The sequence below is a fragment of the Thunnus thynnus genome, chromosome 2 (assembly GCF_963924715.1).
Source record: "Thunnus thynnus chromosome 2, fThuThy2.1, whole genome shotgun sequence".
Classification (NCBI taxonomy): Eukaryota; Metazoa; Chordata; class Actinopteri; order Scombriformes; family Scombridae; genus Thunnus; species Thunnus thynnus.
The window spans coordinates 33576377-33598371 of NC_089518.1; the positions used below are offsets into that span (position 1 = coordinate 33576377).

Here is a 21995-nt window from a genome sequence, read left to right on the forward strand (position 1 = left end):
TTATAATCCTGATGGTTCGTTATCACTTTATTATTCCATTATTTTTGTTTAATGAGTAACATTTGAGCTGTGCAATAAACGGCAGCAACAAGCTGTAAAAGATAGAAAAGGTCAAATGAAGGCTAAATAAAACAGTTTCACCCTGTACCTACATGCCATGTGAAAGCTGAAGTGTTCACTCCTCACTGGAGGACTAAAGTTTCAGGTCTGTAAAATTTATAAGAGCTGTAATGTTTTTATTTTTATTATTAAGGGAGATTATTTCTCATATATGATGACACTAAAAAAGCTTCTATATGAGACAAGGATCTGTACTTTGCTGAGTTCTGAGTAAAATATTTTACTCTGAGGGACATGCTGGCACCACCATCTGCTGGTGACAGAACTACATAGCAGCGTTCCCCTCTATAAATAGGAACTGAAAGCAGATTTTGACATTGTTGACCAAAGCTGAGACATCATTGCTGTAACTACTGAATGTTATCTTGTCAGGTCATCTGTTACGCCAACAGTGGCCACCATCAATTACACACACAAAGCAAACGTTTCCATATATGCAATATCAATATAAAGCTCTTTTTGGTAGATTTCTTATATATCAAAAGATATACAGATAGGTGACAAATTAAAGGAAAAACCGGTACAGGTCTGAATGCTTGACCCCTATAATTAGGGGATCTGGTGGCTCTGTTATGCTGTGGGGGGCATTCTGCTGGCATGGTTTGGGTCCACTTGTCCCCTTAGAGGGAAGGGTCACTGCAAATCAATACAAAGGTGATCACATTTATCCTATGATGAAACATTTCTATCCTGATGGGAGTGGTCCCCCATCCACAGGGCACAAGGGGTCACTGAATGGTTTAATGAGTATGAAAATGATATGAATCACATGCTACGACCTTCGCAGTCACCAAGAATGATGTTCCTCAGCTTTGGCTTTGATTCTACAAGTCTCTAACTTTGAACTCTACTGGAGGGATGAACACCATTTTTTCAAAAGATATTCCCTCATTTGGTGTTTTGATGATGGTGGTGAAGAGCGCCATCTTACACGTGAAACACCAAAATCTCCCATAGGTGTTCAATTGGGTTGAGATCTGGTGACTGAAGGCCATAGCATATGATTCACATCATTTTCATACTCATCAAACCATTCAGTGACCCCTCGAGCCCTGTGAATTGGGGCATTGTCATCCTGGAAGAGGCCACTCCCATCAGGATAGAAATGTTTCATCATAGGATAAAGGTGATCACTCAGAACAACTTTGTATTGATTTGCAGTGACCCTTCCCTCTAAGGGGACAAGTGGACCCAAACCATGCCAGCAGAATGCTCCCCACAGCGTAAGAGAGCCACTAGATCCCCTCACTGTAGGGGTCAAGCATTCACACCTGTATCAGTTTTTCCTTTAATTTGTCACCCGTTTGTATGTTCCTGATATGAACAATATGATGGAGTTTGTTATGGGTCTTTTTATACTCAGAGGAGTCAAATGGGTGACTGATCAAAATGGAAACCGTGATGAAGATGCACTTCAGACATTCTTCCTGCACACTTTTTGAGTAAAGTGCTTGAGTCAAAGTGGTCATAATCAAGAACAATGTTCCTGGGTTAATTGTGACAGTACAACAAAAGCTGCCATGAAGGATAAAATTTGACACAATGAAAATAAAATAATTAAAAAATAGTGATTCAATCTCATCTATAAGTGAGACAGAGAACACAAATTTGAGTTACTTTGAGTAAAATAACAGAAGTGACAATTCTGAGTTGTGGTCATGTAAAACAAAAAAGGTAAAATACTATGTAACTCTAAACCCGACCCAAATCTTACTGAAGTTTGTTGACTTGAAATTTTGGGTTTTCTCAACTTCACAGCTTTTAGATTATAACAATGCATTATATTTTATCATTTTATGATTATTTTGTATGGAAAATCTTAATCTTTAAAGTAGCTTGTAGCTGTAGCTGAAACAATTAATGTAGTGGGAGTAGAAATCTAAAGTTCCGTGAAATGGAAATACTTTATTGTAAATAGTCCAGAGGAAGATGATAAATGAATCCTCTGATGCAGCGACTTGAGCCCAAACTGAGGCCGTTGCTCCAAAATCAGTAAATTGTTTTCTTGCCTCCAGGAACAATTTTCCTTCAACTGCTTTCAACCTGTGAAAGTAACGTCCCTTCATTTGACTGTGACAAGCTACAATTTTAGCAACCGTTTTCAAACTTGACAGCATTCACAAGACGTTCAGGTTGCGTAGTCCACCATAAGTTTCTGTATTCAGTTTTTTTATCACTTCGCTGAAAATGAATCTGTGTATTTTGCTCACACAAACAGATCAATATCTAAAACACAGACTCATTTTCTGCTCACCTGCTCGGTAAAAGTCAAATGTGGTGACTGTTTTGTTATACTGTAACCCTGTATTTTGCAGTAAGTATACCAACAGGGAAGTGTATTCTGTTATAAAGCAAATTTTTTTGAACACTAAATATTATAATTAGTAAAATAAGACCACTTTGGAGCTCAGCAGTGAAAATGGAAGAGTCAAAAAGAAACATCTAAAAAATCCAAGGGCACTCAAGAAGATGTCTGAAGAGGAAAAAGCAAGAAAATAATCAACACTAAACAATATTTTAAAAAAGATGTGTGTTTTTATCCTTTTTCGCGACACCCTGTGGCCACGTCATAATTTGAGGAATGATAGTTGCAGTGAGACTGAAACCAAAAGGGCCTGAAGTGATGTGACTGTTTTGACTTGTGTCTGTTTGAGTTGACGATGTATGAGAAGATGAGCTACACTTGTAGTGAGCAATAAATGTGACACATATGGTTCTCTGGGAAACAAACCATGACTCATGACTGTCTGTTTGCCATTTTACTACTGACAATAATTATCAGATGGTTTTTTTGTGTGTGTTCTTTGTATTTTGTGTACTTCTTCGGAGCAACAGATGAAATCAGCTCTAAAACCATGCTGGTTAGAAAAGATTTCAAATGCTTTTTCCAAAGGTTTTCATGGAGGGAAAAAATTATTGAAACATCAAATGAGACTCTTGGCAGTAAGTAAAACTATATTTATATATCACGTTCAAAACCAGGTTTACAAAGAGCTTCACAGATACACATAGGATAGACATTATGAAATATGACTAAAAAGCAATATTTCATAATGTCATAAACTGTGTGACATTATTTTCTTCCTCAAAGCTCAGCAGCTCCACTTTAAGTAACATAATCAGCCACATTTTGGCAAAAGCTCTTACAACATGCTGAAGATACAGATGGACAGATGAAAGGTAGTTAATGCTGCAGGTGTGCTTTTAGAAGTTTCCATGGATACTTGTTTTAATACTTTTTTTTTCTGTTGTGAAAACCACTGAAATCTATTATAACAGACACAAACTCAAACTGAGTTTTTCATGTTTGTGAAGAAGGAAACCATACACTTCATTCAGCCACTGCAGTCGGTGAGTGTTTGATCCCAGTTTAAATTAAATCAGTTTACCCGTACTCATATAAATGAGGCGGACTAAACATCAGAGGCACCTCTCAGTATAACATATACAACTAAATGTATTCATTTATTTAACTTTAATGGAGCTAGGAGGTCTCATGAGCCAAAATGGCACAGACACATTCTCACTGACAAACAAAATTTAAACTGTGACATAAAAACACACAATTAATGTACAACAATCACATGTGATAATGATTCAGGACCTGTAAGGCATTAAGGGGGAGTTTGGATATTTAAAACAGTCACATTCTTCATGAAACATGTTGTGAATGTGACATTTCAATGCATCATATGAAGGCTGTGTTTCCAAATTAGGTTCATATTGTCAACTATTCCAAATTCGGGGTGTGCATGTAGTACTTCCTGAGTTCAGAACAGACTTTGGGGACACTAAAGATTATACAGACAGGAAAGTGACCAAGAATGGCTTTGAAGATGGTCCATCCAGTTAACACATATATTTTAAACCAGTTTCAACAAAAACTGAACATTAAGACCTTTGTGAAGGTGGGTTATCTGCATGGTTGTTGTATTAGATTACATTAGCTGTAGCTATGGCCTCAACTGCAGGTGTTCCTACAACTGAGATTTGTAGACTTTGTGCAGTTTGAACCGCAGCAGTTTCCTCTGGGTCTCCAGGAAATCGATACTTCAGTTAGAGAGCAGATTGAGATGCTGCAGAGTCCTACAAGGAAACGGAAAAGAAAACAAAACAGAAATCTATGAGAACATAACAGGAGGAACACGTCAGCAGTGCAAAAAAAGGAACTTGAAAATGACAAGAAAAGGGCAATTAAGGAATGGTTATGGTAAATAAAGTTTGTGTGATAGAAGTTAACATGTTTAATAAAGTAGGTTCAAGTCCCCCGATTTAGCATTTATTAGCAGTGTCCAAACATTGAATAAAAGGTTTATAACACACTGTAATTTAGTTATACGCTAATCTAAGTGCATTTAAAGTGTTTTTTAATGTACAGTGTTGGTCAACATTTATAACTTCTCCTATGGAAACATAGTTTATATTATGGAATCTTTGTTTTACTATATTGTCCCACAAAATATTTGGTCTTTTATTATTATTATTAAATGTGATGCATTTTTATCAATGAAACGACCACAACTGTGTATAAAGTGGTTAAAATGTACTTCACTTCCATCATCTATAACATGATTATGATTCTTATACACAGTAATGCATCAGTAATGATAACAGAATACTATAATGACACTGAAAGGGGAAGTTCGGCTGCATGATTGGTAGTTTTTGCTGATAATACTTCTCTACTTTTAGTGAAGATTTTGAATGGACTTCTACTTTTAATGGTAATAGTAGAGTCATTTTACCTTGTGGTATTGTTGTAACTCAAGTAAATGATCTAAATACCTCTTCCACCGCTGCCTCCTGTTTAATAGGATAAGTTTGTGCGGTTGCTTCTTAAATATCTTCAATAACTAGGGGTCATAGTCGACTCAGAGTTCTTGATTATCGCTGAGAAACACGTGGCCTGACTGTTATCAATGCTGAAAGGCTCCCGCTTATGTCTGTTTCCGTGTTTACATGCGAAGTTGAATTTTAACTAAACCGAGGTTTGTAAAACCGGAGCGCCCGCGGAGGGGAGTGGAGAGAGAATTGAGGGAGGAGTGGAGAAAATAGAGGAAATAGAGGAGGGGAGGGGAGGTGAGGAGAGGAGGGTGGTGGGAAGCCAGGAGGAAAACATTAGCCCTCGTTACTTCACGCAGTTGGGAGATTTTCTTTTACTATTCCCGGGACCGCTACCGACGCGCTGCTCAGCCGGGACGCACCGCAAGAAGTCAGGACGCACGGTAAGACGCATGGCCACTCACTGTACACACTGACCACTGAGGGGTGAAGGTGAGGCGGGGAAGGGGTTGGCAGGGTGAGGGGCACGACTGAGATGTAGTTTGGGGAGAAAGGGAAGAGTTGGGGGAGAAAGAGAAGAGCAGACGAACAGGAAGTTGTAATGAACGGGCGAGCGATGTCTCTCCACTCTCTCTTTCCTCGTCTCTGCTGTTCTCCGGGGAGTCGTCAACTAGGAAAGTAACGGAAAGTATGAAAGACTGTGTGAATGGAGGAGAGGAGAGGAGAGGAGAGTTGGAAAGGGAAATACTCGGCTGCACTTTCTTCTGCTCTCTCCTGAACGGAATTACATTGTACAGTTGGCTTCTTCCACAACAACAGAGGGTTACTTGTGTTTTTGTGCTGGTTTAACAGAGTTGATAAGCGCGGAAACTTTTTAACTTTTAAAAACTTTTTGTTTTTAACCTGCACTCTAGACCAGTGGTTCTCAAACTTTTTCACGTCAAGGACCCCTAAACTGACAAAAATTAGACCACGGACCCCCATTTCATAAGATACTTGCTTTTACATGTTTTATTACGGAAAGTGTATGAAACCCATGACCAAAATAGTCATACATTGTCATTCTGTTACTTGGATTGAGTTATAGTGAAAATAAATTATTTACAGTTTTGCTGGGGACCCCTTGGAAACCTCTCAAGGACTCCTGGGGGTACCCGGACCCCTCTTTGACAACCACTGCTCTATAAGTGTAAAGAGTTTTTTTTGTTTTGTTTTGTTTTGTTTTGTTTTGTTTTATCACAGTATGTTTTGTTGTTTTTGTTGTGGTGCGAGATCACTGCAGGGTTGTTGAGCTCAATTGTTAAAACGTGATTTATTTTATTTCATGTATTCGAGCTTAGAAGTAGTCAGTACTGTTTTTAGTGTGTTATTTATGAAGATGACGGCAGCTTTACGGAGGAAGTGAAGATAAAGATGATATTCAAATGTTAACTTTGCGGTTTAGCACTGATGAGTAATGTGAATAAGTAAAGTAAACGTCATTACGGGAAGGGACTGAGGTACTTATTCATATCCTGCATTTGTGTCGCTGATAAGTCTCTGTTCAGTAAGTAGTCTGATGATACTCAAGACGACACTTAAATGAGACATTTCCTCTAAATCACAGAGGCGTGGCAAAAAAGTCTGGAGCCCCTTTCTAAAATTAAAAATATATTTTTAATTAATTTTCTTGTGTTCTTAAAGGTGGAGTGCAGAACTTTTGTCTCCCCCCTCTGGCAGTCAGAGTAATTACAAAAACACTGTCGACACCTGCTTACATCATAGGCTCCACCGTAGCTTACTTTGTCTACAGCTGCAACTGTAAAACGGTGGATAAATTGTTTTGAGCATCACACGACTCCCACGAAATGACTCGTTTCACCATCAGAATTTGATCCATTCGGTTTGATAACATTTGGAAAGTTTAGAAGAGCCACACGATTAAATTATTTTATCCCCATTCAAGTTAGCAGAGAGCTAACCGAAAGTTAGCTGCTTGTCCATTCTCTGCCCATAGAGCATGCTCAGTATGCATTAATCTGGCCAGTATGGGAATGTCTAATCTGACACCAGATTTAAAACTGTATACTGTGAAATACAGAGAGATTTACTTGGCGGTGATAGGCTTAATAAGCATTGTGTGAATTTGTTTGGCAAGGGCTTGAAAGAAACAAATGTTCATTTATATGTAAAAGTTCTGCACTGCAGGTTTAAAATAATAACTATTTTTGTCTGCTAGTGGCTGCTTAAACATGTTAGCACAGCTTTTGCGCTCATTCATTTTGTTGTTTTACTTTTTCTGACAACAGCCAGACAGATGTGTATATATATATATAACATACCATTAGGGCTGCAACTAACAATCATTTTCTGTTGATGATTTTCTTAATAAATTGATTAGTTGTTTGGTCCATAAAATGTCAGAAAATGGTGAAAAATGTCAAAAACTGTTTGCCACAGCCCAAGTTGGCGTGCTAATATGTCTTGTCTTGTCGAGACAAACAGTCCAAATCCCAAATATATTCAGTTTACTGTCATAGAAGACTAAAGAAACCAGAAAATATTCACATTTGAGAAGCTGGAACCAGAGAATTTGGAAATTTTCTTCTCAAAAAATGACTCGAAACAATGAATCGCATATGAAACTGACTCCAGTGGACGTCATGCAACAAAGGGTACATTCTGTCTATTGAGTCTAGGTCTTGTTTTTCATATATCCTCTCTATTGTTGTTGTTATCTAATGTTCCTATGTGTATTCATACCATTTGCTCTTAGTAATAAAATAATATATATATAAACATATATATATATATATATATATATATATATATATATATATATATATATATATATATATATATATATATATATATATATGTATATGTATGTATATGTATATATGTATATATATATATATATATATTGCCTATATTGATTTCTGTAAATCACTTTTTACTCTGTTGATGCATGGTGTCCACTACAGTGGACACATTTCAAAATTCAATATATTAAGTTACTGACATGATTTTCACTTGTTTAAGAGTAAAAATAAACAATAAAAAATATTTTACTCTGTGATTGAATAATTCATGCATGAAAGGGTTAAAGACAATGATGGATAAAAAAACAACATAAAAATATTTGGGGGAACATTGCTTGAAAAAAAATACTGTATTTATTAAAGCTGCGCTAATCCAAATGTTTCATGCAAAACAGTGGAGAAAATGGCCATGTGTAATGTGAAGGTGTGAAGGTAGTTACTCATAGTGACTCTGCAGTTCTCCTCAGCTCTGTGAAGCTTGTTGATGTCTTACAGGTCATTGTTTTGGTTTTACACTGTTGTTTCTAGACACAGAAGGAAGCTATTTTCAGCAAAAAAGTTCTTAGAAACCCACTGAACACTACCTACCCAACACTGATGAGCAAACAGACAAAGTTAGAGAGTCTAGCAGGTGAACATAATGGAGCATTTAGCAGCCGATTAGCCAGATGTTGCAAAAGAGTTGGGTGAGACTTACACCTACCTCAAAAAAGAGTGAATACTGGACTTGGAATTGTGTTTACAGCTTGTTGTCCTGCCTGAAGTGAAAATGCATTAAAGATGTGAATTAGAAACTTGAACCTCAGCTTCATCAAAACTGAACACCAAGAGCGACATGAGTTCTGAAAGGGTGACGTCAGCTGATTCTCTGAATTTGATCTCACTCAATAACTTCCCCGAAATGAATTTAAATGTTGGTCAGACTTTTCAAAGTTTGTGTCACAGCTTGAAGGTTGCTCTTAGATATTTATATAACGTAGGGTCTGCCAGAGTCTTTATGGTGCATGGAGGAGATTATTTACCTTAGAAGGTCAATCAAAATGTCAGGGTTTTATCAGGTAAGATGAGAGGAGGAGTGGCTTTGTGGCCTGAGAGGTCAGGTGAATAATTCAGAGCTTGATTGTCTAGGCCTTTTCATGCAGCACTTGGGGCTCTTGCCCAAAACGTCGTTATTGTTTTGTGCCCTTGTGTCATAACTGATCTCACATTCCCATTCTTGCTTTGTTAAGGCCTGTCATCACAGGGGAAAGGTTTTAACAGGTCGATGCCAAATGCATCAATGCAATAGGCCTGCACCTGCATATGCATCTCTATTCAAACAGGCACCAGAGTCACAAATCAGTTCAGTTTTTAACTTTCTTGAAGGCAAAGTTGACTTTGCCTTGGAGTCATTCAGTATTTATTTAGAAATTGAATCTATCAACATGAATCAAAGAGCAATGAGAGAGTTTGTGAGAGATCAGTCACCCTGTGATCACAAGTTCAAACAGTAAACTTCCTCATTCACTTACAGAACTACAGTCAGAACTGCCAAAGAAATCACTAATCTGTAACCCCCACTAACCTTGACAAAAAAACACGGTGGGTGTGTTTATTGTGTGTTCATATGACCTATGTGGAAGTTAGATTGAAGCTGATTGTGTGGTCATATCGGTGAGGAAATCTGATATGTCGAAGACACAACACTGAAGAAACAATAATCTACTGCACTGCAGCTGCATGACTGATTTTTCTTCCTTTTAATGAGAAATTGTTAAAAAATTTAATTAAATTTGGGTTTTCAGGTGGTGAAATTTAGAGGTAATTTCTGGGTTTTGTGTTACATTGTCCAATATGAATCTGAATACAGACTACATGCAGGAATGTGGTTGCCATGTACTGTATAAAGTGTTTGCGTATGTCTCTTATAGTCAAGGTTCTTAGCTGAGGCTCTGAATTAGTGGAAAAGCCAACAAACCAAAACAGATATGGTCTTTGTGGTTCAGTAGTACAAAAATAAAGTAGAACAGTAAGAGAACAGAAGAGACCATCACCCAGGAAGCCAAAACCAAATGCTGCCTTGGCTCAACACCTTCCAGTTATGAAATATTCACTGTTTAAAACATAAACCCAAACCTACTCCAACTGTTTGCACAAAACAAATGATCATTAGTAAAAGTTAGTAAACCCTCAAGTTGCTATTTGTTACACTTCTTATTTAATTATCTAAATTGTCTATGGTTTGGAGATATAAAAAATATAAATTTTGCTTTAATTTGTTAGGGTTCCTTATTCATCCTCATCTGTCCTGCATCAGTTTTGCAGATGATGACTTCCTATTGTGCTCCAATATGGTCAAATTAGAAAACGTGAGCTAACTTTCTGGGTATAAACTGGTGTTTTTTTAATGTTATGCATTTAGTCATGTGTATGTCCTTGTGTGTATCTGCCTGCAGCTAATCTCGCATACTACTGGACCCGTCAGCCTAATATTTTTTGAGCACATTTATGACTGTATGCTCATGGACTTATCATGGTTGCGGTGATTCACAGTTTTTGAAAACCTTTTTTATAACACCATTGACTGCTCTTGTAATCTTGCATTTCCGGCAAACAGCCAGGCTAAAAACCAGCCTTACCTCAACTGTTGCAGGCCACATTTTGGCCTTTGTCATGACTCAAAAAACTGGCATCCATAGAAAAGTTTGGTCTCATCTTGAACCAGAGGATCTGCAGATTAATTTCATATGCGATACGTTATGATCCACTAAAGTTGTGTCACGCTACGAGATGAATGAATCCCAGTGTTTTGTTATCTTCACTGCAATCTTGACTGTAAGGAAGACACACCTGGCGGAGATCTGCACTCTACTGAGTGCACTCTTCTTGTTATCAATATTATGCCTTTGTTTTCATATCAATACCAAAATCAATCTTTTTTCCAATACTTTACTTAAAAAAAATAATATACATTCTCTGAAATTATTTCATTAACAAAAGAAGCAAAACATCTCAAATGTTAAATGTGGCCTAAAAACAAGCAGATGAACAACAAAATTGTCTAAAATTGATGATTTATTTACATTTGATGGCACACTTTGGTACTCTACAGTCTTTAATACCAAAATGTACTTTGTTTGACCTCTAGCCCAACACCTGACCAGTATCTGTTTTGGATTTGCAGAAGCAAATATAGCTCACATTTTTGTGCAAGAGAGCAGAACATCATCTGTCTATGTTTTATCTTCTCCTGTTCCTTCTAAACACTGAGTGTGTAACAGTGCTCATGTTTTAGCCATTTAATATACTGTATTTTATTTAAAATCTTAAACTTCCAGCCCCAATTTATGTACACACCATGTTGACAGTCGTCCATTGGGCGACTATGGATCATCAAAGCAAAAACTTGACAGTTCTAGTTGCAGCTTTGTATCTCGTCTTTGTCTTTCTGCTGTGTTTTTGTATTAGGATTACCAACTATATGTAAGCATTATACGCTGGTTCAGCTTTAAGTTTATTTAAGTCATGAGGTAAAACAAAGTCATTAAACTTAAGATATAAGTTAAATCAACTGTGTATATACAGTCCACCATCGCAACACCTGCACCTCAGAGTAAGGGTGTGAGTTTCAGTTGAGCTGTGGTTGACAGGTGAAATCCAGAGCTCTCATAGTGAAAGTTTAACTCATTCGTATTCTTTGTCTATGACCTAGATACAACTGTTTTATTACTGTAATAAGACCTTTAGGTTTCTCTGAATGTTTAACTTTCCAAAGAATTGTTAATGATTTGTTTATTCACAGTTCACTGTGCAACCACAGTGTATGAGTTTTGAAAGACAAAGACAAAGAAACTTAATTGTTCAGTAGCTACTATTGATCAACTGAAGTCATTTACCTGTATGCTGGTAAAAACTATTACTTATTGACCCTTAAAATTCATAAAAGCTGTAATTATTGCAAAGAAACACTGATCGTGCTTTTAGGCATTGTAGACAAATGAAAAACTGCAGTGCATAAACCTAACACAGAGTGACTGGTTTTGCTATATAACTGTGTAGCATTTATCAACAGCACTACATTTAAATGATAGTTATTCCTAAAGAGGCAATTATCTTGTTGTCTATATTATTTCTCTTGTGCTGGCCTCTTCTTTTAAACTATTTTTTAAAACTCTGCCACATTAACAGGGCTCCACCTCTTCAGTCACATGTAAAACCATTCAAATCATAACACTGCAATCGCCAATACTGTTGCCTTTCATTTCATTTCTGATTTATTCTCACTATTAACAATCAAAAACATGAAAACGTTTCCGAGTCTAACGTGAGGTCGTTTGCTCAAGTAAACTTTGCCCCATCCCTTCCTTCTACCACATGTGATTATCATCATCTAATTAACCACAATAGAGCCTAAAGAATTACTCAAATAATTAAATAGTTAACAATTCATAATTTAAAACAAACATTTACATTACTGTGATAATTCAGCAAATTGTGAAAACATAATTTGCAACTTATATGGCTCTAATATCTCTACTTATAGTTGGTCAACAGATCGGCCTCTAAGATCATCCACATACTGTCGTAAATCTTTGCAGCAGCCGTACGTCCTTTCAAAGTGTTCTTGAACAAAAAGTCTTTAAACAAAGCTTCCTTAATGTACTTCAGACTGAATATGAAACCAATTTTTTAGCAGTTTTTGTCACACACAGCCATTAGATACTAACATTTGCAGTGACTGTGTGTGTGGTCTATGACCCTGTTCATACCTGGTATTAACATTCATCTTGTGTGATCCAATCAGAAGTGGACAGCTCTAAGTACGTCAGTTCACACCTGGCATCAGAATGTGTCTCCACATGCATCTCGAGTGACCACTTGTGATCTGATCTCACTTCACTTCATATGCAAATAAACACGTACATCATTTCTGTTTGCAAAGACCAAATGCGGTACGTAGGAGAGCAAAACTCGGGAGAGTCTCAGCAGCCAGACATTTCTCTGTTCTCTGTTTAAAAGCAGCTGAGATTGACACTAAAATGAGAATAGCTGGTGGACCTTAAAGGTCAGTCCACCTTAAGTGAGCCTGGTCAGGTTAGGCTAACCCATTGTTGCTAACTTCAGGGCCAACCCCCTCCACTTTAATCAGCAGGTGGCAAGCAAGACATGGGAGCTTGGCTTGAGTCTTGAGTTGTATCTATTTACTGACAAATAGCCTAAACTGTACACACACGCAGTGTTCACAGCTCCAGTCGCCAGCACCCTTGTTGTTTCGCACTTTAATATGATGCCTTTAGTGCACATTGAGTACGCAGAGGATGTCAGTTGAGTAGGCGGTCTGCCACTGTAGCCCAGGACACATTTGCATACACACTGCTTAACACCGCTAAAAGAATGTTGCGATATGAGGCCCAGACCACTTACTAATGTGGTCTGAGCGACCGGATCTCAATGCGTCCTCAATGTGTCTCAGGTGCATTCACACCAGTTCTTAAAGCTATCCTCTTCTGATCGGATCACCCAAGACATATTGTTATTCCAAGTGTGAACAGGGCTCATGAAGTCTAGTTTTGTTCATGATTTACCTAAAGACCCCTCTCCTTTTTCCGCGTTTCCAGTAGTTTCAGTACTGATACCTAAACTAAACCCTTTTTTATATCTCACATTATGTACAATAAACATGTTTTCCTACAAAACCCTTTTCATGTTTGATGAAAAAACCAAACATTTTTTCTCAGATGCATCTCTGTTTAATATTGTCCTAACATAAAGCAGTTTTAAAAGTGTTTTACCTAAACAAGATGATCAAAACTATGATTAAATGTATGAAATAATATCTGATCAAAATAAGCAACATCAAATCTTACCTAGCATTCTTTGCCACCTTTCGATGTTTTCAATACTCCAAGTTTTGAATGTATTTTGACATTCAAAAAGTCATCCAAGTAGAAACATTTTCAACTCACATAGACAGGTCTTCACTTCAGTTCTTGCTACCTTTCTTTTTTTCACTTTGTATTGAATCGCACCACCTTATGTTTCCTATATATGCTCAGTGTAAGTTGGTTACTATGTTTTCTCTGTATGGAGTCCTCACTTGTTGCTCTTCAGATTTTGATTTGTAACTAGTTTTAGGTGCAGAACTGATCACATGTCACCAAAGTTTCATTTGGGAAAACATCAAATCTATGAGGAATTAATCAGTAAGGAAAGAACACTAAATGAACCTGTTAGATGTTTTTTTATTATTATTATTTATCATTATTTTGTACACATACAGTATATGCATATAGCAATGGACAACAATAAAAACAGAGCATCACTGGCATAAAAACAACAACAACAAGAAAAACCAAAGACAATGCAGAAGGTACATGACCAGTATATTGGTTCATTGAGCTGAGAGGCAGTAACATTGCATGAAGACAGAAATACAAACAACTTAGGGAAGAAACAATTAGTCTGTTAATCCATCGAGCAAAAAAAAATCAATTGGCCTTTGATTAATTAAACAACTGACCTAGTAACCTTTCAAGCCAAAATGCCTGGTTCCAACCTTCCATATCCATCCAGCTTTTCCTTCACTTATGTGATAGATTAAATAAGTATCTTTTTGTCCTTTAATCAAGAAAATAATCAGCTGAAAGATCAACAGTGAAAGTAGCCATTGCTTGCAGCCCTCATACAGTATGCACACATACACCCACACATACACAGGTTTGAAATACAAAAAGAAAAATATACTAGTGGGTCAATATTGCTTCAGAGATGTACAAATTTGAATGTGCAAATGATCTTTAGATAGTATCATCTATTATATGTGTGTTTGCCTCGCTGAATTTAAGTTGCATGTTTAGTTGTTAAGTTGACTCACAGCCCTCTTTTTATGGTAAACGAGTCCTGTTTTCCCACAGTAGGTGCTGTTAAGGGCAATTAGTGAGAACATGCTATCAATGCTCCTTTCCTGCTTTTGTTGAGTTACCGTAAACATATACTGTGCAGTAATAACATTGCTGAGGCGGACATGCTGAAACAACACAAACACCCAATTTTAAGTATTCAACAATCAACTATGCTGCTAAATGATCAACTTTAGATGGTGAAAGCTTTGATCCAGTTTGAATTTTTAGGCTGAGTTTTGATATTGTGCTACTGTGCTATGTTTTTTCTGTGCCTTCAATCATACAGTGGTAGAAGCTGTGTTGGCCAGTGATCTGAAGCATTCAGGAACAATACAGGATGTGCTGTGTAATTCACTTCTTGCAGGCGTGACGCAATATTTTTTTGGAAAAAAAAGAGATTAATTAGATTAAAAGATCCATTTTTTGATCTATAAAACATCATGTCACATTTTTTTGGAGCTCAAGATGATGTCTTGTTTTGTCTAAAACCCAAAGATGTTCAACTTGATATATTGTAAGACAAGGAAAAGTAGTCACTTCTCTAATTTGAGAAGCTGGAAACATCAAATGTTTGGCATTTTTTGCTTCAAAGAAAGATCTAAACGATGACTCGATTATTAAAATAGTTGCAGATTTATTTTATTTTCAGTCGAGTAATCGGTTGATTATTATTGCAGCTTTACTTTCCTCTACAGGCGTCTTTATTGCTCACAGTCTCTGAAGAGGCTCAGAAAACTACAGTGTGTGTGTGGGAGCTATTATTAGCTTGCAGCCTGATAGGACAAGTACCTGTTGATAGAGACGCACCAGGAAACGTAGGCTGGTGGATTTCAAAATGCTGAGCAAAAGTTTATATTTGACATCTGAAGAAACACTTCAGAGCTCCTCATGGATTATCTGTAAAGTTTCTGTTTGTTAGAGCTTCATAGAGTGTGTCCATACGTCATTAAGGATAACGTCTGTTACTCACTCTGCAACTCACGTATTTCGTAATAACCACCTCGATATGTAGAAAGTTATTACAAAATGCAGAGAAATGTATTACACATTGCGTTCAGGCTGCTTATTACAAAATGCAACAGATTTTTGCAAAATGCGGTGTTATCACATAATGAAGTGAAAATTGAGTTTGAGTTATTACGTAATAATTGTCACGATTACTTTCAGGTGACTTTCTGTGTTTCTCCTCATGGTTGTAGCCCGAGAAGCTCTTAAAGTTCACCTAAAGCTCTTTGTGTCTTTTGGGAGTACGTTGATGATGTATCGTAGTAATAAAGAGCCCCCCCGCTGTAATAACATTTAGCGAGTTATCTCCATAATAATCCCTCTCTTCTCGTCTTGGAAACACAAAAACTCTTTCTCCTCTGCACACCTTTGTCTTCTGCTCCTTGAAAATGGGCTCCATTTATCCTGAGCTCTGTTTGCTGTTAGACAAAACACACACACAGAGGAAAAACGCCGAGGGAAAGTGAACAGCTGTCCTCATTGGCCAATCTATTACCTTAGTGTTGGCTGATTTAAGGAAACTATTATGCAACAACTTTATTTTTTTTTATAATTGCACAGTTTTTTTAAGTAGCTGTGGCCTTATTCATATCATATACAAACACCCACACTCCGTACATCGTACACTGTTAGTATGAAGGCGTTTTCTTTGTCTTTCTGCTGGTGGGAGGTGTTTCACGTCATTGTACTGGTGTAATTTTTGATAAGAGGAGTAGTTTGGATGTGGATCAAGTTTCTCGGCACTGTTAGACTTAAACTGGGGTGTCGGACTTAAGGTGGGGCTGAACTGCAGCATGTTTCAAAGCAGATAGCTGTTAATGAAGGCTAAAATGACAAAATAGGATCAAAAATGTTACCCCTGTTACACATGGTTTTCGTCTTTTCCTTCCCCTTACAACAGCGGTTTTAAAAGTCTGATACTGTGGGTCCCACATGTAGACGTCATTATTTAAGGGGTTTTTTTTAGCCTACAGTTGTTTACATTTTTGGAAAATTGGCACCATTAAAAATGTGCCTAATTAGCTATTAGTAGTTCCTGCGTTTACATGTACAGACAACACACATCATTGGATTACTGTGATACAGCAGGAAACATGGGAAAAGGTGGTGATTCTCAGGCAAGCTCTGGAGTTATAAGGAGCGTCTTTTTTTTTTTATGGATATTTATTCATCATGGACATCAAAAATAGCAATATCCTCGGAAAGTCTGAGTAATGCTAAATCTGAAATCTAAAAATATGTTCATCAAGTCTGCATGTTCAGATTTGACTCTGAGAAGGAGAGCAGTAGGAATTTTAATGCAAATTGCAGCAATCGGGCACTAAGGGTTTTAAAGTGAACTGCCTCCATGAGCGTGTGTCTGCTGTAGCTACAACTGCTGCAAGTTCTCAGGCTGCAACTGACAATTATTCTCTTTATTGATTAATCAACAGATTATATTGTAAATTGATTAATCATTTTGCCTATATGTTGTCAGAAAATAATGAAAATGCATGTAATAATTTCCTTGTTTTTTCAGACCTTTTCAGACTGAAGAAAAACAGCAAATATTCACATTTTAGAGGATCATTTGACATTTTTGTTTGAAAAATGACTGAATCGATTATTAATACAGTTTCTCGTTAATTTTCTATTTACCGACAAACCAAATTGACTGGTAGTTGCACCTCTAACTCTCACTAATTAACATGCTGAATCTCATTTGTTTAATCTATACACAAACAGAGAAAAATGACATGTTGTGGTTTCAGAGGGAGTGAGGAGCTGCTTCCTCTAAGTGAACAAATAGTCAGATTGAGTCAGATGGCGACATTTAAAGTCAGACTAGCTGTTCCTCCCCCCTGTGTTTCGTCTTTATGTAATGCCAGGCACCTTATTTAATGCATTAACATAAGTCTAACTCTCACAAAGAATTATCCCAAAATGTTGAACTATTCCTTTATAGGGTTAAGTGATACATCAATTTACACAAACAAAATGGTTTTTGATCAGTTTACCATTGTGGACTTTAGGTCGCAAATCATGATTATGGCAGTTTTAGATTCACAAACTCTTTCATTAATGTCATAAAGTACCTTTTTTTGTAATTTGTCAGGTATTTTATTCATTGTATAAGACCAAAAATGCAATTTCGACTAGTTATTTTAACTATAAATATTGTAGAATTATTTCTATTACAATATGAAATGACTTATACTGTGATGTAGTATAAGTAATAAAGCTAGTAATAAACCTAAACTGTAGTGTCAGCTGTTGTTGGAATAGGAAAATTGTCCTTTTTTTTACACTATACACACACAAAAGGGCTCTCTAGCCATTTACATAAAGAGCATACAGTATGTCTACACACACACACACACACAGGCATGCGGAGGAAAAAGTTCTTTCTTTCAACTGCAAACAAGTGCTCAGTTTTAATAATAGAGCGCTGTTCAGTAGAGAAACCAGAGATCACTAATCAGACAAGACACCCATTCATCTGTGTGACCTCTGACCTCTTCAGCCAGTCACAGGTGACTGTGACACTGGAATAATGTTACCCACTTTTGTTTGCCTGGAATAACATTAATTCCTGTGTTTCTTGCCTACACGTTAAAAGGTAGAATGGCTCAGAGAAACCTTTGTGCGGTTTGTGTGCAGAGCTGCAGAAGTAGGACGTTGTCAAAGAATCGTTGCCTTTCATTGGCAAAGGTGGTTTCATTTAAACCACACAATGTTCTGATTAAACCTCCCCTACACCCACTTATCTTTTTCCACTGTTGAAACAGTTTTTTTACTTAATAAAAAAAAGGCTAAAATGAGGCTTCAGTAATTTAAATTAGTGAAATCAAGTCAATATCTTTCAAAGTTGCACTTTTTAGTGCCCAATTTACCCTTTTTGTTTTGGGAAAACACCATCTGTTGAGAGAAAGAGATTTTTTTTTTTACTAAATTGACTGAAACTGTGGAAGATATCCACTTTATTTAACTAACTCAGATGTCTGAAGCCTCATATTATCTTCAGATAAACTTTTGAATAAACTCTGGTTAAAACAGGGACTGTGGATTTTGTCCCCCATCATATTCGGAGGGGAACTTCTAACGACCAGTATGAACAGGAGGAATGATTACAGCGAGCAAAACCTGTTTCAGTGCTCATATGGGACCTGACTATTGTTTTATGAAAAATTAATAAAATTATGAACCTATCATTTAACTACACATCACATTTCATCACAACTACGCGTTTTGCAAACCAAACTACTGTATTTTAGACATTTGAGACATTTTTATAGTTTTAGGCAGCTATTGGCCTCCATTTATTTTTGTACAGTATGAAATAAATGTAAAATCTAATCAGCGCTTAATAAAATTGAACACTGAAGCAATACATGATTGTTTTTGATTACATTAAAACTAGTTTTATTGATTTTCATACTGTGCAGAAAATAAATTGAGGTCAATGGCTGCATGGAACTGTAGAAAAAAATACATCCAAACATCTCAAACTGTGTAGCCTGCATTCACAAAACTTCTGTAAAGTATCTGAAATTTGTTGTAATCGCAAGTGGCATTTGTAAAATGAAAAAAAGAAAGTTTTTTTCTTTTTGAAATGGCCAAAAAAGTAGCTTGGTTCTATAAGTTTTACTGCTTTGCCAGTTTGATGAGCTGAGAGGAATAAACCACAGTGTGACAGCGTTCATTATTTTGAAGTAATATGTTGCGGCTCTCTGATTTGTCTTTTAATAGTTTTTGGCATCAGTGTTATCAAGCTGTGTCAACAGACAATTCTTCATAAAAGAATAAATTGGGTTTTTTTTGGATATAGTGCTAGTTAGAGTTCGCTGTAAAATGCAGAAAAGAGAGTAGAATTCAGAAGTTGCACAAGAAAAGGAAGACTTGAACTACTCGAGAGCTGTGTTAGTCTCCCCGCCATGTCCATAACTCATTCTCTGAGCCCAGCCTGATCTCTGCGGTGTGTCAGTATGTTGTTAAAGCCTGGAAAGTCAGAGTATCTACTGAAACCAAGAGCGAGAAACTCCCCACACCTCCCCAACATTCAACAGTGCACATCGTTGACATTCAGTGTAAAAGCCTCGTTAAATCTTCATGATGACTGTAGTGAGTTTAAATGTCAGGTTTTCCTGTTAACCAGCCTGGAGACGCCCCTCGATGTCAGGTCACATGACACAGTGTTTGGCTTTGGAATAAACTTGGTGGTTAATTTAGTGGAGCTGAGGAGTCAATGAATAGATGGACTGTTTGCGTTTGAGTTTTTTTTGGGTGGATTTATGGTGGGAGGTTACAAGTGCGTGTGTGTGTGTGTTGTGTGCGTGCATCTTCTGTCTTTATATAGCTGTGTTAATATTGTTTGCACATGTAAACAAACACAAGAATGTACCCAAACACACCAAAGGACACAAATATGCACGCGTAAAAACAATGAAGCAGACAAAAACCACACGCTGTCTAGCCCACGTGTCATGGTATGTTGTGTGTGTTTTTCCAGAGCCTTGGCATTCCTATTAAAACTCACACATTCTTCAACAAACGCATGTGGCTGATATTTATAGCTCAAGCGCCGACGTCACCTTGGCAACCAACGCTGAAGGGCGGGAGCTCAAAAACCACTGCTTCCTGTACCCACAACAAGGGCAAAGGGCTGAATTCACATGCAGACTTTTTCCTTCACTTATGACTACATTTGCACTTAATTAATTTCTCTTCCCTTGTTAGTTTTTATACATTTTGTGGGTTTGTTTTGCATTTTTTTCCCCCATTGTTGAGTGTTGGCATTGCATGTCTGAACACATTTACACATAAAATCCCAAATTTTACACAACAAAAGACTCACAAAAGACTCCAGCCTCCAGGAAGGAACTGAGGAGATTCAGCAAGACAGTGCTGTCCAGGAGGAAGAGTGTACAGGAAGCAACAGGGTTTATTGGAAATGTGGTCTAAATTATGTGAAACACCAGAACTAATGTCGCCACGACAGTCACGATCATGATCATGATGATCACTAAAATATTAATGCATCAGCTTTCATGATCTGTGTAAATGAATTCGTTATTTGGCATTTGCTAAATAAACTTACAAGACACTCAAGAGGACAAAGGTGCTTTTATAATAAGTAGCAGCGATGGGCTCAGGTGTTCCCAGTCAGCATGTACCTGCAACAGAAAGGCCGTCACAAACTCTGCAAGCTCCCATAGTTATATGAAGAAGCATAGCAACACTACTGTGGCAATTTAATTAACTATTCGCAGTACATCAACCTTTTGCTTAACTTCACTTCATCACTTGTTGCAGTTTTTGTTTATCCTCAACACTCCCAGATTCCTGCAGCTTAATCTGAACAAATGTGAGATTCAAGCAAAAGAAAAAAAAAGACTATAACCAAGATCTTCACTAAGCTCAACCTTATTTATTACTAGAACTTATGAAGTAGAATAAAAGCTCATCAGTGCCTGACAGCTGACTGCTGGCTCGGTGTATCAGGACTGAGAGAAGCCGCTGAAACAACAGCAGCAGCATACCAACAGCCACTTCTGAGTCTCACCATCACTCAGCTTAGACAGACCACAGGGCCAGACAAGGCTCTTGGGTCTGAGCTCCGAGTTCCTTGGTGACCACATGTGTAGATAACTGAAGGAGTGGATGCCTGGCATGAGAACAGAACCTCCCTCTGAGTCACTCTCCCCTACATGGGAAAAACATTAAGAGGCTGAAGGCTGATGCAAACCTGGAGTAAGGAGGACATTTAAAACCAAAGGGGAAGTGAAGGCAGGACTCTCTCACGTTCCAAAAAGCAAACTTAAATACACACAGTGCTTAAAGCTTGACTGTGAAACAATGTAGAGGCTTTTAATAACATTTATTCCCTGTAGTTGTTTGCTCAGCATGTCTCCTATATATTTACCTGTTCCTTCTTGTACGCAAACACCCATGTACACACGCACACATTGTACCTTTTTAAAGTGTCTCTACCATCCTGACGTTTAGTCTGAAAAGCTTTTTCCCATCAGCTGTAAAGAGCAGCTATACTGGGAACTGAGAAACTCCTTTAAACTTAGTTTAAAAAGCTGTATGACTGGGGAATGATTACCTCATAGGGTATATTACGGAAAATGGTTTAATGGCAGCTGGCAGGCTTGCAGTCATCCTCACTCAAACAGCAAAACTTCCAGTTTCCTGGAGAAAGGTGATGAACAGTCTGTGAGAATTTATTTCCTTGTAATAGAGATGTTGGCAGACTCAGATTTATCATTTGTTCAGTTGGGAGGTAACAGCTTTCTCTGCTTCTGTCTTCACAGAGCGGTATGATGGATACATAGCAGAGGGAGGAAAAGGAAGTCAAGATGTCGTTCTTTGGCCTGGACTGTGTCAGGAAAAAAGAGAGAGGTAAGTCGTAACCAGCTGGAAG

The 21995-nt window shown here is 37.4% G+C and overlaps 1 protein-coding gene across 1 annotated transcript in view; it reads left to right on the top strand.

Annotated features, from left to right (window-relative positions):
- Positions 1–5213: 5213 nt before the first annotated feature.
- Positions 5214–21995, top strand: part of LOC137168759 (phospholipid-transporting ATPase ID-like) — a 51021-nt gene continuing 34239 nt past the window's right edge. The window contains exons 1-2 of the mRNA XM_067571490.1: positions 5214–5345; positions 21886–21973. Coding sequence (XP_067427591.1) covers positions 21931–21973 — 43 coding nt within the window. The 5' untranslated portion in view covers positions 5214–5345; positions 21886–21930. The remainder of the gene's footprint in view (positions 5346–21885; positions 21974–21995) is intronic.